This window comes from Artibeus jamaicensis, unplaced genomic scaffold (assembly GCF_021234435.1).
Source record: "Artibeus jamaicensis isolate MK-2021 breed Jamaican fruit bat unplaced genomic scaffold, CSHL_Jam_final scaffold_1689, whole genome shotgun sequence".
Taxonomy (NCBI): Eukaryota; Metazoa; Chordata; class Mammalia; order Chiroptera; family Phyllostomidae; genus Artibeus; species Artibeus jamaicensis.
The window spans coordinates 13,447,341-13,464,231 of NW_026522029.1; the positions used below are offsets into that span (position 1 = coordinate 13,447,341).

The 16,891-nt window shown below is 47.7% G+C and overlaps 1 protein-coding gene across 1 annotated transcript in view; it reads left to right on the plus strand.

Annotated features, from left to right (window-relative positions):
• Positions 1-16,891, plus strand: part of DPYD (dihydropyrimidine dehydrogenase) — a 499,545-nt gene that overhangs the window by 14,428 nt on the left and 468,226 nt on the right. Inside the window, exon 2 of the mRNA XM_037153081.2 lies at positions 15,736-15,846. Coding sequence (XP_037008976.2) covers positions 15,736-15,846 — 111 coding nt within the window. The remainder of the gene's footprint in view (positions 1-15,735; positions 15,847-16,891) is intronic.

The window sequence follows — 16,891 nt, forward strand, 5'->3', positions numbered from 1 at the left end:
AAGCAAAGTCTTAAAAGGCAAATGGCCCTGTGTAGTGCACTCCTTTTACCAAATAGTTCGTGCATAAAATAATAAAGAAATCTCACTAAAAGCCAAATGCCACTAATTTGGCGAAATTGTTACTCATTACATAGCAAAGCAACTGCATAAAATTCGTTTTCAGCATGAACCTAAATGGTGACAGCTGAGGTCTAAGAAGCGTTGCATCAAAAACGACGGGGATGATTTGCTCATCTCGGAATGAAGACTATTTCGGTGGCAGCGTAAAACTTGGAAGAAAGAGTTACTTTAGATGCAGGGACCATGCAGTCTTTCCAGGGGAAATAAGAGAAACCTACCTTCACCCCGTACATCTGGAACACTGGACTTCTGATGAGCATCTCTCTGCTCTGATGGGTCATCCATCCACTTCCTGATTTCCCTCCATTTCTACTTTTAAATATCGGCTTCCAATCAGAAGGAGGGCGTGAGACCATGTGGAATGGTAGGTAACTCAACATAGTTTAAAATAACCTGGTAGCTTCTTGGCAGCAATATTTTGTAAGGATTTGGTGATGTCACGGAGGCAGGACACTTGGCCCTGACCTTGATGGCCTTCCCTGTGGGTTGCCCTTTTACCTCACCAGGTTTATCTGTCAATGGGCATCCCTTACAGCTCTAACACCAAGGCGCAATGCAATTCAGGGCCTGCTGCCTTTATATTATATGAGGTACAGGAGATACCGAGATGGATCATAGCCAGTCATTATATTCAATAAGCTCAAAGTCCTAATGGCACAGAAGCAGAACATTTTAGACAGGGTGGCTCTCAGTTGAAATACAGGATCTAATCATGTGTAAGAGAAAAATTTATGAATCGAAAGTGTTAAGCGTGTAATTCTTGGTATAATGGAAGTAGTGTTACTTGACATTTCTGAGTTGTGAAGTATTTTTGGTACCGGAGCATGTGTGATTTCTTCACAATTAAGGGAAAAGCGTAGCTTTTCAGATGAGACGTCTGGATTTCATTCAAATCCAACAATTGAAAGGCGCTTGAAGCATGCTGTGTTTCACCGTCATTTTTATTTTAGCCTCTATGTCATTTGTAAGCTGACATCAATGTTCAAGTGACATGCCAAGAGTGGGACACTTTTTCCTAAGCCTGCTGGATGATGCCCTGACTTGTATTTTCGGTGGGTACCATTACCCTTGTGATCACAAATTGTTGACATGAGAGGTGCATGTATTTTTCTGTGTCTTCACAATGTATATTCATTGCCATCAACTCCTGCTGTCTCTTTCCTTCTGTCTCCCTCCCTGCCTCCCTCCCTGCCTCCCTCCCTCCCTTCCTTCCTTCCTTTTTAGCACTGAAAGAAATTTACCCCAATCTGCCTTCCCATTTTACAGATTAGGAAGCTGAACAGAGGGGAAGCCAAGGGCCGTGAATCCACACACGTAGCAGGAGACAGAGCCAGGGCCACGTCTTCTGAGTCTCGTAGCTCTTTCTTTCTTTTCTCTTCCCATAGTTTCATTTTTGTTGTGTCTTTTTCCATCACCATTTATCCCCCTTATACCCTCTTCCACTTCTACTGTCCCCCTCCCTCCCCTGCAATCACCACACTGTTGTTCATGCTCGCAAGTCCTCCTTTTTTCTTGCTCAACAGGGCTTCCTTAACAGTAATTCTAAGCTTTGCTTCTGTCTCTTCATTTAAACCAACAACAGATAGCCAGTGTGTGCTGGGCGGTTGGTTAGACGCTGTGGCTAATAGATGATGAGACTTTTCTTTAAGAGTCTGACTTTGGGTCTTGTCTACTTTGTTCTCGGCTCCAAAGCAGAGCTGATTTCATTGTTTACGCCGACTCGACAGCAGTCATGGAGTTACGTACGTGGAAATAAACGTGAAGGTCATGTTGCCGCTGCCCCGAAGCAAGGACAGAGTGGCGATGGACCGTGCCCAGTCTCAAGGCGGCAGGGCGGGTTCGAGTCTTCGCCTCTCACTAGGCAGCGTACTCAGCCTCTGCAGTCTCCTTTCCTCATCCGTAAACTGGCAGCAGGGGCTCGAAGGGCATCATGGGACTGTTGTGATGACAACTATTCAGATAGGTGCCTGGCACACTGGTAGCCTCCATCAGCAGCGGCTATTAACAGACAGTCATTCAGTGTCAAGGATCTTAGAAAAACATGGCTAAGTGCTGACATTATAAAATTTTCAGAAAGAGTTGCATGATCTTCTTGCTCGAAATCTATCAGATGCCGAGAAGAAACCCTGAAATTAATGGGCTATGGATAGAGCCGGCACATCCTTCGAGCTCAGGAGGGTGTTACCTCCCACGCCTGGTGGGAGGGGTTTAACACACTGTGGCCGGCAGGGTGGGGGTGACCCCAGGGGCTTATGGGAGGCTTCCAGGGAACAGTTCACAAGGGAACAGCGGGCGGATTCTCATTCCCATCCTCCTGCCATATTGTAAAAAATTCATATCAGTTCAGACGGAGAAGCCTATTAGCAGCCAATCAATGGAGATGAAAATGAATCATTTTTTTCTCTGGTGCTGGTCCAACAACATTCCCATTGATCATTTTCTGAAATGAGTAATTTTTGGTTTAGGATTTTTGACATCTTGATGGATTTCAAGAAAAACAGTAACTTAGGCTGATGGGGTTTCCCATTTGTCTTGTAGGGACATAAGCCAAATGCTCCTGTTTTGACATTTGTACGCACTCTGGCTCTGGCCGGGTCCCCTTGCCGATGGGTCTGTCAGGGCGTCTCACACCTGGTTGGCCACCAGAATCACCTTGGGGACAAACCCCATTATGAGACGTGCTATTTAAAAAGTAATAGTGAAAGTGGCTCAAACAAGACAGTAATTTATGTCTTCCTCGGGTGAGGAGGTCCAGAGTGTGCAGCCCCTTGTCTGGTCAGCAGGGATCTGTGTGTCCACTCCACTACGCTCACCACGACCTCACAGTTCTCGTGAGAGGTCGGAGCCCGGCAAGGAGGAAGGGCGGGGGAAGAAGAGGGCACCCCTCCCTTTAACGAGCCATCCCCAAGTGCCCATTCTCCTAACACAGCTGACTGGCTGGAGCTTGATGGATTATAAACGTGAGTGGAGAAATCACTGTATTGACATTTTTGAGAATTTTTCTACGCTCCTTGTCAAGCTGCATCACAAAGTGAAGCTGCGTGGAGGGGAGCACCATCCAAGCATGGTCGTCCTATCTCCGCTCCCAGGTCTGCTCAGGTGCCGTAGCTGGGGGCGGGCTCCCCGCCCCCCACCAGGGTTCCCCCAGGCTCCCGCCCCCCCCACCCCCCGCCAGGGGTCCTTCAGGCAGCTCTCAGGCTGGTGGCGGGGTCACTGGAAGCCTTCACGGCCTCAGAAGTCGTATTCATGGCGATCGTGCATTACAACAAAAAGTGGATTGGACCCAACGAAGAGAAAAGGCACACAGCTCCAAGTCCAGGGGACACCTGGCACAAGCTTCCAGGTGGCTTCTGTCCATGGAGTGACACAGGACTCTGCGCGACACTGTGTGATGCGTAGCCAAGTAGGCGGCTGGACCAAGCCTCCGTGTCCAGGGTTTTCTTAGATGTCAGTCACGTGGGCGTGCAGTGTGGCAGCACCGACTCTGCCACTCTGGCTCAGACAGGCAGAGAGAAGCCCCACGTTCAGCACGAACCCGCTGTCGGGTACAAGGGCCTGTTCAGCCCGTGACCTTCGGCACGCACACGCTCTGGTCAGTTCCCAGTTTACTTTCCCGGAGGACGGCACGGGCCACTTCTGAACGTAGGCCTTTGGAGGAAATATGCAGGGTTCGAGCAGCTCCGGCCTATTGGGCCAGCCCTTCCCTGCATACACGTCCTCCCGAAACAATAAGAAAGAAGCTGTACGTGAAACAGTCCATCCCTGAGAGACGCAGGCGCCCAACAGACCCCCCCACGTTTCCCCAGATCACTCTCTGCAGGGAGTGCACAGGCTTCGGTGGGACCCGGGGACCTGCACCGAGGAGGCGGAGGTGGGAGTCTGGGGGGTCCAGGGGCTGGAGTTTGCAGAACGGGCTCGGGCTCCAGGGCAAACCAGCAGGCCTGCGGAGGGTGCCCAGGGCCAGGTCAACAGAGTGTCAGTCAGCACGCGAGTCTGAGAAAAAGGACCCGAGTCAGGAACGTCCGAAAGGACGGGGAGCAGCAGCACCTGCCGTTGCTCTTGGTGGTTTGGGAAGGGGGCCTGCTGCCGGTGCTGCGGAAGGCGGGCTCTTCCACGGGGCGGCGAGGACAGCGGTCCCAGGACCCACGCGCAGGAGACCGTTGGTCTGTGTGCAAATCTGCCCCTGGATTTCCAAATTTCCATCTCCCTCCGTCCTGCCATGGAAAAAGTCCAGCCACGTCCTCGGTGAGGTCAAGACAGACGCCAATGTCCAGAGTTTCTGTTTCATATTAAAGAGCTTAGTCCTTGGAGCCCACAGGCTGTGCCAGGTCCTGGCGGCTGCTAGAGCCATGCGGTCACGTGCTCCCGGGCGAGAAGGTGCATGAACAAGTGGGGCAAGTGTAGGGGGCGTAGGGGGGGGAGGAGAGATTCTTTGTTCTTCTGGGATCACATTAGCTTGGCTTTGGGACAGACCAGGTGCTTTTACCAAAGAGCCAATCAACTTCCCAAGCTGTTGTGGGCTTTTGGTAGTTCCGCACCCCTAGTTAGACAGACTGGCCTCTCGGGTCAAGCACCCCCGAACCTTCCGACAACCTGACACCCGAGGCAGGAAGGGAGGACTGTTAATCCCCAAGGCGGAGGAACACTGCGGTCCCTGGGGTGCGAAGGACTGCAGCTCAGTGCTGAAGCAGACAGGCTCACGCTCCCCAGTTTATTAAGCTCAGTTTCGAGGTCCCTTTGCTGTCTGTCTTCCCTTTATTAGTAATTGGTTAACTACCAACGGCAACACCACCAGCCAGCCTGGAAAACTTCATGATTTGCTGAACACTAGATACTCAGAAGTTTCTTGCCTCAGGGGGAAATAATTAGCCCTGACCAGGGGTGTCAAACTCATTGTCACCAGGGGTCACATCAACTTCAAGTTTGCCTTCAAAGGGCTGAATGGAATGTTAGGACAGTATACATGTAACTGCTCCTTAACTCTAGGGGCAAGGAGCTCGGGGCTGCTGCCGGGTAGAAACAAGGTGCCGGGCCGGATTCGGCCCGTGGGGCTTGTGTTTGCCCCCTGTGCGTCCAAAGGCTGCTTAAGTACACCTCGCAGGTCTGACAAGCCGAGACCCGAAAGAGCCACGGTGGTTCCCCGTGACTCAGATGTGTCTTAGAACAAAAAGAAGGATATTTACGGGAAGACAAAAGCATTCTGCACCCAACAAGGTAAATCTCTGACCTCTAATTAACATTGCCAGGCATTTTGGAAGAGAAGGAGGGAAATGCAACCTGCCCTCAATATGGCTCGACATCAGTAAATGCTCCTTTAAGCCTGATTTTTAATGGGCGTGTATTGACATCACTCCACTGTAGACAAGACATCATTTTCCTCTTCCTGCCATGTAAGTTCCAGCTCTTTGGTTGCTACACATAACAAACCATACTCTCTCTTAAAGGAGATTTGTTAAAGGATCTCCTTTTAATTTTAGAGGTTTCAACAGAGCCATTAAAAACATGCACATCCGTCAAGCCTAGTCCTGGCTAGACGTACCTTCCGGGCTGGCTGTGCCACTCTCTGTGAAGGCACCTCAAACGAGGTCTTTTCCATCGGTGCTGCTGCCCCCTCCCGTGGCCCGCCCTCTCTTTTGTGTATGTCGTTCATATGTTGGACAGTTCTGCGTTGTGCGATAAGATCCAAAATTTCGACCCTAGGACTTGTAAGGTGGAAAACAAGTAGTCTGTTTTTGTTTTTTTAATCAGAACTTGTTGCAGGTTGCACGTTTCGGTTGGAACTGCTTCAGTGGGTGAGGGAACCCCTGGACCTCGGGGCTGGAGTAGTCACTGCCCATGCGGCTTAAAATATCTGGAGCCGGTGACAAGTGCTCTTTGTCGTCTGCAACAGACTGAACATTAGGAAGCAAACTGAATTTGGGTTATTTTGGCAGCAGTAAGAGTCCTTGTATGTTCGCTCCCGTGGGAGTTTCTTGCTGCTTCGTTTTGAGACTGTGTGACTAAGGAATTCTTCTTATGAACAATTTCTGGGATTCTTTTTACTAGTGGAGTATTGTGCTAGGTCTTGGGGACAGGAGGATACAGAAGTCACATCTCAGCTTCGGTTTGCCTGGCCAGTTTGTCTACGTGAATGACAGTGGCGAAGGGCACTCTAGCAGTTCCTGGGTGCGATCTAGAGGGAGGGACATTTCTTCTGAATGAAGGGGAAATGGTTCTTAGAAGTTAAAGAAAAGTTAGCAATGAAACACACATTGGGTGGCTGCGTCCTACACACAAGTGGTGATGTGGGTGGAGGTAAGAAGGTAGGATCTCGCGTGGACTTGATGAGTTAGGCACAGGCCGGGCGGCACGTGGGTGCCTGGTGTGCGGTGTGTGTTCCGCAGCTGAACAGAGTCACTGGGCCTTGTGCGGCCAGGACACGGCTCTGTGCCACACACCGTTGCCTCTTGGTAGGGGAGAGACATGGTGAATGTGATATTTTAAGATGCAAGAACTATATTTGTTCAACAGAAATGAATCAGCTTTCCCAGGCAATATGATTAGCATTCTCCGGGGCTCATTCATTTCTACTTGATGAGATTTTTGATGTTTTATATATTCATCACTTATGGTCTCGGCCTGTCTTTCTTGCGGAAGAATGGAACCTGAATTCATCTAAACATGTTGGGACCGGAATTCCTTGAATTATATACAGGTGTATGCATATCAAATGACCTCTACATTGCTATATGTACGTTAAGACCCGTGTTTGAATTTCACTGTCCCTCTTCACAGACGTACTGATCTGTGAGGAGGATATTGCCAAGCAGGTTGCCTTTAAATTGCAGGTTTCGGGCAGAGATGAGTTCAGGGACCAGTGATTTGGTGTAACGTGGCATACGACTCTTCTCTGCCTCCTTAATAGTTACCTCTGCACCTGTTGCCTGCATCCCATTTGATATTCCTGCACTTCAGAAGGATGATTCCCTGTGCATCTCCAGAATGGGCAGTACAGGGACAGGGCTGGGGTCCGAGGCCTGTGTCCGTCACATGCTCATTGGCGAGAAGCAGGAAGCCCTCCTGCTGCCCCAGTGGCAAGAGTGCCATGTGTCTTCCCCTTTAGCCCTCAGAACAACCCCCTGAGGTTGGGACTGTTACTGATCCGTTTTGTAGGAGGAGAAGGAGAGAGATGGAGAGGTTATATAACCAGAAAAACTGGTGGCGCTGAGAGCTAAGCCCGAATTTAACCTCTCCCACTATGCAGGGTACACAGTGAATGCTTAATTAAAAGGAAGTTGCAAGAGTTAGGGCTGTCGGAGACTGGCCCCCCATCAATTATGTATTAACTGTGATGAGAGCCTTTGTGCCTAAGGGGGAACTTGGCCTCTGTGGAGCGCCCATAAAGGGTTTACAAAGTGGAAGATGAATTCCTCAGAAAAGGAAGTTCAACTTGAGTGCATAGAACCCTAAGTCAGGCTAGGAATGGAAATGCATTTGAATAAAAATTAGGAGAATGTGGAAGTCTCTGACCAGAACTGATGAGCGTGGTTTTCCAAGGCTTCAGACTTGGTAAAGCAACTTCGAGGTTGCTTATAACTCAGATGTGGGCTTGGGGCGCAACATCCTTTCCTTGTCTGCTGCCAGCCCTGCGGGAGACTGAGCGTGTCCCCAAGGAGCTTATCCAGGAGGCAAAGGGTCTGTGGAAAATTCCTGAGGTCCCTCCTTCCATTTGTCTGTCTCTTTGGCTGAAGACGGATTTGGTGAAGGGCGGGGCATCGGGTGGGACGGGGGCTCCTGCCCAGGAGACCCCTATGGAAGTACTGAGAAGTTCTGTTCACCATTGGTCAAAATTTGTTACATCGTTTTCTGAACGAAGCAACCAATACTGATCAAATGCATTAAACAGTGGGTATTTCTGTGTTCCTGTAAGCTGAGAATATTTATTGGGGGAAAAAATGCCAGCGTGATACAATGTTTAATTCAAATCAAGGTACTTATGTCCAATTATCAAAACATGAGAAAACCATGGTTTATTATTATTATTATTATTATTTTTACTTGATGCCGTGGAAAGTAGGAGAGGACTTATAAAGGAGTTAGCATTAGCCATCAGAGACAAAATCAGGGGCAATTTAAGACAAAGTGTAACTCCTCGAGTTCAGCTTATAAATGGAAAATGTCAGGATATGAGTTATCATGTTGATGGTTCGGCATTATAGTAAGTAATGACCAGTGTTGAAGAGAAAACATTGGTTTAATTTTAAATATACATGTGAGGGAAGTTTAATGGTGCGTGACATTTGGGCCATCACTATTGTGCTTGAAAACGAAGCTGTGTTTTCAGAAAGAGGACACTTCGGCCAGTGACGTCCCACAGGGGGATTCAAGCTCTCACCCACCGCGGTTCCAGCATTTTCAGGCTCAGACCTAACAGCTTTTATCCGTGGCGCGAGGGCTTGTGCTGGGCTCCTCCGGGACAGCCCACACCCCTCAGAGGCAGAAGTTGCGACATCCCAGCTGCTTCCCAGAATACTGCTGACAGACGGCACAATGACCGTGCATAACCTTGACTTGGCCTCTTGTGTAAATAAATGTCTGTGTCATATTCTATCATTCCCCTCCCCTCCCATCCCTTCCCTCCCTTCCTCCCTTCCATGAGGAAGTGGGCACATCTGTCATGTGCCTGATTTTGAAGGAAACCCTTTAGTTTTTCCCCATTGAGCATGACATTGGCTTGGGTGTGGCCGATGCAGCCTTCATTATCCTGAGGGAGGCTCTCTCCATCCCCCTGCGCTGAAAGCTTTTATCGTGAATGGGTGCTGGATTTGGTTCAAAAATGTTATCTATCGCTGGGATCGCTCCATTCCTATCCTGCTTGTTGTTTACCAGGTGTATCATATTCACCGATTTCCAGATAGTGTACCAACCTTGCGTATGTGAACCACAATAAAATTAGCGCATGTGAAATTTTCTCTTAATTCCGTTTTCCTGCGTTTGGAATCAGCAGTACTTTTTTTTTTTTTTTTTTTTTTTTTTTTTTTACCGTGTTACTGAAAATAATGGGGAAAGCCAAATTCTCTGCATGGGAGAGAATCTCCCATAGAAGTGACATACCTTCTACCTGAAAGGGTTAACAGACCTCTGACTGTGCTCCAGTATCCAGAGAGGGAACACATGACGCTTCAGGACCGGCCTCTGGCTTTTCTTAGGGAGAATGTAATTTAGAACTCTCTGTATCATTCTGCCTGCTGCTTAGTTATCGATGCTATTGACTTTTAGTTTTAAAAGGCCTTGCTTTGGAAAATTGTTTTTAACAGCTCTCAGCCACCCCTGTCCTGGGTTTTTTTTATTTTATATTACTTTTCATTTGGGATATATTTAAGTCAGATCTTCGGGAACCGTTCGCCACAATTCAATTTCTTCTTACCCAACATCCATTGAATTCAAGTCACTACCTTCTCGCAAAAGGTTAACCCAATATTTCATGTTGTGCTTTCTACGTGGGCTACGTAAAGGAGAAGTCACTGTGACAAGCAGCCAATAAATTGTATTTAGAATGTTTATTCTCAAAAGTTGCATTGCTCTGCCGGAGGAGATCCACATAATCATTCATCACCACATGGATTGTGGAAGTAAAAACTGAAATAAATGCTGCTGTCTTTCTGGCGCGCAAGCCGGATTTTTTCTTTCTCTTTCCGTTGCCTGGAAATGTTGGCCACAATAACCCCCTTTCAAAGTTGTCATCTTTTTTTTTTTTTTTTTTTTAACCAGTTTGGGTTAATATGAGATTAGTAGTGGTTCAAGGTTAAGTAGCTAGACAGAAAGAAACAGCATTTATTTTATGATCAGAAAATGTTTTCATTTTTTATGTAAGACGGGATTGATTATATTTTTAGTTGGTTATATTTTTATCAATGACTAGGTTGCCTTGGCATTTTGTCGTGAGCAGTAAACCGTTTAAAACTCAGAGCTCTACTGTGTGGCTGCTGTCTGCAGATCTAAGCCAAAGAATTATCATGGCCATCGTTAACGGGTCTTACTAAAAATAATTGTCATTTACATGGGATAATAGAGTAGGTCCCAGGGATTTATTACAGTGAAATCCACTGAAAGGAGATTTCTGTGCTGATTGTTTTTGGTGACACCTTTATTGACAAATAATTTACATACCACACAGTTCCCCCACATGAAGTGTAGAATTCGAAAGCTTTTACTGTGTTCAGAGAGCTTCACTACCATCATTACTGTCAATTTTATCACCACGGAAAGAAACCACATCATACACCCTTTAGCGGTCACTCCCTATTTTTCCTCAATTCCACAGTCCCTGGAAGCCACGGCCTACTTTCTGTCTCTCTACAGATTTGCCTTCTCTAGACATTTTATATAAATGGAATCATGTAATATGTGGAATTTTATAACTGGCTTCTCTCTGATAGTGTGTTTACCATATTCCTCTGTGTTGTTTGTAAATGTCCCAAATTCTGTTATTGATGTCTAACCCTCCTGCATTGTATTTGTAGAACTACTTTGTATGACTTTAGTTCTTTCCATTCACTGAGGCTTGTTTCCTGGCCTTGTGGATGGTCTGTCTTAGAGAATGTCTGTGCGCACTCGAGAAGCATGCGTATTCATTCTGCTGCGGGTGCGTGGAGTGTTGTATAGATCTCTATTAGGTTCGGATAGTACACAGTGTTGTTCCCAGTCTATTTCTCTTTTGTTCTTCTGCCTTGAGTATAAGGTTTTGGTTGATGATATTTTTTTTCTTTTTTTTTTCTTTTTTTAATATATTTTATTGATTTTGCTATTACAGTTTTCCCATTTTTTCCTCCCATTTATTCCCCTCGGCCCTGGATCTGCCCTCCCACCAGCATTCCCCTCCCCCACCTTAGTTCATGTCCGTGGGTTATACATATAAGTTCTTTGGCTTCTACATTTCTTATACTATTCTTAACCTCTTCCTGTCTATTCTTTACCCACTATTTATGCTTCTTTTTTTAAAATTTTTTTATTGATTATGCTGTTACAGTTGTTCTGTTCCCCCTTCATTCCCCTCCACCCTACCCCCCCATCCCCACCATTACCCCCTTTAGTTTATGACCATGTGTCTTAAGTCCTTTAGATTCTATATTTCCCATGCTATTCTTGCCCCCCATCTATTTTCTATCTACTGTCTATGCTACTTATTTTCTGTACCTTCACCCCCCTTCTCCTCCTCCTGCTCCCTTGTTGCTAACCCTCCTTGAGATCTCCATTTCTATGGTTCACTCCTGATCTAGCTGTCCTTTCAGTTTGCTTTCGTTTTAGGTGTGGTTGTTAATAACTGTGAGTTTGTTGTCCTTTCACTGTTCATGTTTCTTTAACTTCTTTTTCTTCAATAAGTCCCTTTAACATTTCATATAATAAGGGCTTGGTGATGATGAACTCCTTGAATTTGATCTTATCTGAGAAGCACTTTATCTGTCCTTCCATTCTAAATGAACGTTTTGCTGGATAGAGCAATCTTGGTTGTAGGTCTTTGGATTTCATGATTTGGAGTACCTCTTTCCAGCCCCTTCTTGCCTGTAAGGTCTCTTTTGAGAAATCTGCTGACAGTCTGATGGGAACTCCTTTGTAGGTGACTGTCCCTTTATCTCTTGCTGCTTCCGGGATTTTCTCCTTCATTTGAATCTTGACTAATGCAATGATGATGTGCCTTGGTGTGTTCCTTCTTGGGTCCAACTTCTTTGGGACTCTCTGAGCTTTCTGGATTTCCTGGAAGTCTATTTCCTTTGCCAGATTGGGGAAATTCTCCTCTATTATTTGTTCAAATAAGTTTTCCACTGGTGGCTGTTCCTTTCCCCCTTCTGGTACCCCTATAATTTGGATGTTGGAGTGTTTAAAGATGTCCTGGAGGTTCCTAAGACTCTCCTCATTTTTTTGAATTCTTGCTTCTTGACTCTTTTCTGTTTGGCCATTATTTGCTTTCTTCTGGTCCACTCCATTGATTTGAGTCCCAGTTTCCTTTTCATTGCTATTGGTGTCCTGTGCACTTCCATTCATTTCAATTAGTTTTGCCTTCATATATTTGTCTAATTTGTGGCTATAATCAACCAGTTCTGTGAGGATCCTGATCACCAGTGTTTTAAACTGTGCATCTGAGAGTTTTGCAATTTCTTCATCGCTTAGATTTATAGGCTCTGGGGCTTTGAGATCTTCTTGAGCCATTCTTGGTCTGTTCGGGCCCTTTAAGTGTGAGGAGTGGCGCCTTGGACTCCCAGGTCGCTGGGTTGTGACGCTGTATGTGGGGGCGTGGTCAGAGCGGGGAAATGGCGGCCCCCTCTGCTGTTTCGTGTGGCTGGGTGAGGAGCAGAACCTTAGGTGGTTCACCAGGGCGGGGCCACTCAGAGTTGCTGGGTTATGAGGCTGTATGTGGAGGTGGGGTCAGAGCAGGGAAATGGCGGCACCCTCCCTGCCGCTTGCTGTGGGGACCGCCTGGGTCCCGGTCCAATCGCCCACTCCCTCGCCTGTCCACCCGCGCACAAATGCGCGACCACAGTCAACCCGCAGTCCTGCTCCCTCAATGTTTCCCCCGCGGTCGCTCGCCTGGTCGCTCACTAGGTCTAACCCTGCACCTGGGTTCCGCGCGCCTGAGTCTGTCTGACCGAGTTTTCCTGTGCTACCCCGCTCTGCCACCTGCTGGTTTCACCCCTTACTGGTCAGACTGAAGAATTTGTTGTTATCAGATTTCCGAAAAGTTCAATTTTCTGTGTTCTGGCTGTGTTTTCTGTTGCTAATATTTAGTTGTCTCTAAACTTGGTTGTGTGAGAAGTCACGGCATATCCACCTATGCCTCCATCTTGGCGGAAGTCCTCTTTTTATTTTCTTTTGCTGAAAAGCACATCACAGTTGGAAGAATAGTTGCGGTGCTTCCAGTTGGGGACAGTTATCTATTTTTTTCTTTTAGTACTTGAAAATCGCATCCCACTACTTTCTGACAGCTATTGTTCTGGATGAAGAGTCAGCAGTTAAACTTATCAGCGTTCTGCTGCACATTAGGTGTCGATTTTTTTTTATTGCTCCCAAGATTTCTTTTTGGCGTTGACTTTTAGCAGTTTCACTACTGTGTCTATGTGTGGCTCTCTTTGCATTTATCCTGTTTCACATTTGTTTAGCCTCCGGGTATACAGCTTACTGTTTTCTCTCATTTTAAAACTGAACTTGGGACGTTATCAGCCATTATTCCTTTGTATATATTTTCACCTCTTTCCTTTCCTGGTTCTCCCAGTACTATATTTCGGTGTACTTCATAGCGTACCACCTATCTTTAAGGCTCTGGGTTTGGTTTGGTTTGGTTTGGTTCATTCTTTTCTCTCTGTTTGTCAGATTGTATAACCTCTCTTGATCTCTCTTTAAGTTTGCTGATTCTTTCTTCTGCCAGTTTAGGTCTACTACTGAGCCCTCTAGAAGATTTGTCTTAGCTATTGTAGTTTTCAACTCCAAAATGTCCAGTTGGTACTTTTCTAGGATTTTTCTCTCCATAAGCATAGTCTCTATTTGATGAGACATAATAGTCATACCTTCATTAAAATGGTTACTCTATAGTTTTTGTTAAATTTGACAACTGGACCCTCTGAAAGGCTTCCTCTTGTCTGCTTTTTTCCTTGTATGGAACACACAAACCTGTTGTTTTTTTTAATGTCTTATAACTTTTTAAACTGAAGATGAACATCGTAGACAACCTGTTGTATCAGTTCTGGACAGCAATGCCTCCTCCGCCAGGTCTGGAGGCTGCTGCTGTTGCTGCTGTTTGCTCACTTGTCCAGCGACTGGACGGACTATTTCAGGGATGGTTCACCCCCACAGTGTGAACCTCTGCTCGCACTCGTGTGGGCTGCAGCCTTGGACGTGAGTCCAGCTGCTCAGGGCGGCGTTAGCAGGGCCCTCAGTGCGCTGTCCCCTGATTTCTCTGTTCACCTGTCCACCTGTGTCAGCACCACACCCAGCCATTAGTCTCCACTGATTCCTGGTTCTGGTGGTTCTCTTATTCTCTTATATTGCCTTGGGGTATAAAATTCCTCACAGTGAGGTTCAATTAAGTGTGGGTCCCTTTGCATGGGTGGTTTTTGGTGTGAGTCTCCGAGGTTTCTTGTGACCTCAGTGTAGCTGTTCTTAGCTTTTCCCCGACCCCCCGGTCCGCTCTGGCCAACTCTCTGCCTTGTGGTTTAGTTTACGGCTGTCTTCAGGCTGCCAGCATCCTCCTTATTGTTCACCATCAAACCCCCGTGTTGGAGGGGCCCTTGGCCATCAAACCCTGTGTTGGACGGCGCCCTTGGCCTGAGCCATCCCACATGTTCATTGAAACAAAGGCAGTACCTCTGGGGGGCGCTGTCGGTCTCATGGCCTTCCTCTTCCTCTGGGAGCTACAGCTCCAGAGCTGGGGTGGTGACCGGGGCCCCTGCCTCTCAGAGTGACACTTCTGCTTTATGAGCAGGGCACTGGTGTAGGCAGAGGACTCCGGTCCTCTGGGGACTCTGGTCCATGAGGACGCCTCTCGTGGGCGCTTAGTCCAAACCTGGAGCACCTGGCGCAGAAGGAGACCAGGCCCTCGGTGGGGCTGGTGGGCTGCTCCCGAGGGAGGCGGTTTAGCTGCTGCCTGGGTGGGGCCGGGACAGCCTCACCTGGACGCTGGGCCGAGGGGAGCCCTGTGCTTCGGCGCCATTCACCTGGGTGGCACTGCACCCCCGCTGAGCTGGAGTCTGGGGGTTGGGGGCAGGAGGTACTCAAGCTCACCGTGTTTTAATCAGTTTTTCTTGAATCTGTGTTTCTTTATCTGCTGACGGACGTGGAGGCGACTTCTGGAGTCTTGAGAAGATTCTTATCTTTCCAGATTTTTATCAGTTGTGTGTCTCTCACTGGGGAGTGAGTCCACAGCAGTCCTTGCAATGCCGTTTTGGCAGTGATGCCGGCAGCTACGTGTGAAGATGAGCTTGGGTCGGGCCGTGGGTGTTCTTTATTGTCTCTCGGATGCCACGTTATATTATTTACCCGTGTGGTTGGAGTCTTTTATTTACTTTATACCTCATGCCGCCGTAGTAAAACACAGACACTACCCGTGCCAGGGGTCAAAGGTAGGCCCGGCACTCAGAACTGCACCCTGACTCAGTCCCTCTGCACCTTAACTCTGAGATACCCGGCCGGCGACTTAACCCGCCTGAACGCATTTCCTCGCCCAGAGCTTTGTGATAACAGCAGTCGGTGTAAATAGTGCACGTGAGAGCGGTTCGTACGTTCTGAAAACTTCAAGTGAAGGGTGTTATGGGTAACAGTTTAAATCAAATCTGGAGTAAAGTGCCTCTTTTCTGACTCAGTTCTCATCTGAGACCCCCAAGTGTAAGGTTTGTAGGAAGGGGTCCTCGTTGTAGTTCCTGTAATTTTTAAATCCTTTATATCGCCATTAGTAAATATCCTTACAAAATCACTTGGGATATCAGCTAATAAATGATTAGTAAGTTCATTGTTGAGTCACAGTAGTGAAAGGTGAACACGCCGCGGATAGTGTCGGTCTTCGGGTGTGTGAGGCAGATGTTGAAATGTTGGTGATTTTTAATGCCCGCGTGTTCCCGTGTGTTTGACACGCTGTTCCTCTGTCTCCAGAGTCTCCTGGCTTTACACCCTCGCACACAGACTCACGCAGCCCTGCGCTCCACCTCGGCCAAGAAGGTAGACAAGCGGCACTGGAAGAGAAACCCTGACAAGAACTGCTTTGTGAGTACCGCTGACACACCCTTCACCTTGGGAAAGTGTTTCGTTCTGCACATATACGACTAGATTTCACGTGTGCTTAGGAATATAGTTCTGTGTGTGCTACATGTAGCTATGATTTCTTCTAAATATTTTGTATTAGAATAAGCTCAAAGTGTGCTTTGTTTCACTGCTTCAAAAAATCTGTTGAAACGGCTAAAACAGCATATAAATTTAGTTTGGTGCCCAAAGTTCTTTTCTTAAAAATCTACAGTTTCTCTGAGTGGTTTTGTGTAATGACGGAAGAGGCCCAGTATTGCAGACGCGATTCAGCGGGGGAGGGTGAGCTGGTCCATAGGCACTGCCGCAAAGTGTGATCTGGGGGACACGTGCGTGTGAGTGTTCGTGTGAACATGTCAGAGTGTGCCCCGGCGAGGGGCCGCAGCGGAGACCCCCGAGATCGCTCAGTGCCAGGGTCAGATTTAACTAGACCTGCGAGGTGACCCGCAGGGCAGGGGCTGGGGGATGGTCAACTGGGGTGAAGTACGACCTTGGAGGAAACATTTAGAACACCATCTTGGGGGGCATCGATCTTTAAATTTGCAAATCAGTTTTCTTTTAACCTGATGTCCCAACATTAACTTCCCGGACGGCAAAATAGGAGAGGCCTCCACTTTACTCTCTCGCGTCCCCACCTAACGGGACGACCCTTTCGGCGAGGCCCTCAGATGTCTGCGGAGTCGTGACCTGTCACCACCCTCATCACACCACGCTTTCCCAGTCACCCCCTCAGCCCTCACCTGGACCATTGCAGTGGCCTCGAAACGGTGTCCATGCTCCTGCCTTTTCCTGGCAGAGTCTTCCCTTTCTTCAGACAGAGGAAGTTCCGTGCGGGGACTGGTCAGAGTCTCTTGTTAATAAGATGTCCAAGCAGCCCTTTCCAAATTCCCGCACTAGAGCCTGCCGGTGACTTTCTGGTGCGCACAGTGTCCTCCGCACACTGGTCAGCGCCGCGCGGCCTCCTCCAGCTGCCCCCTTTGAAACTGTGGCTGCCCCTCCCGTGCAGTCG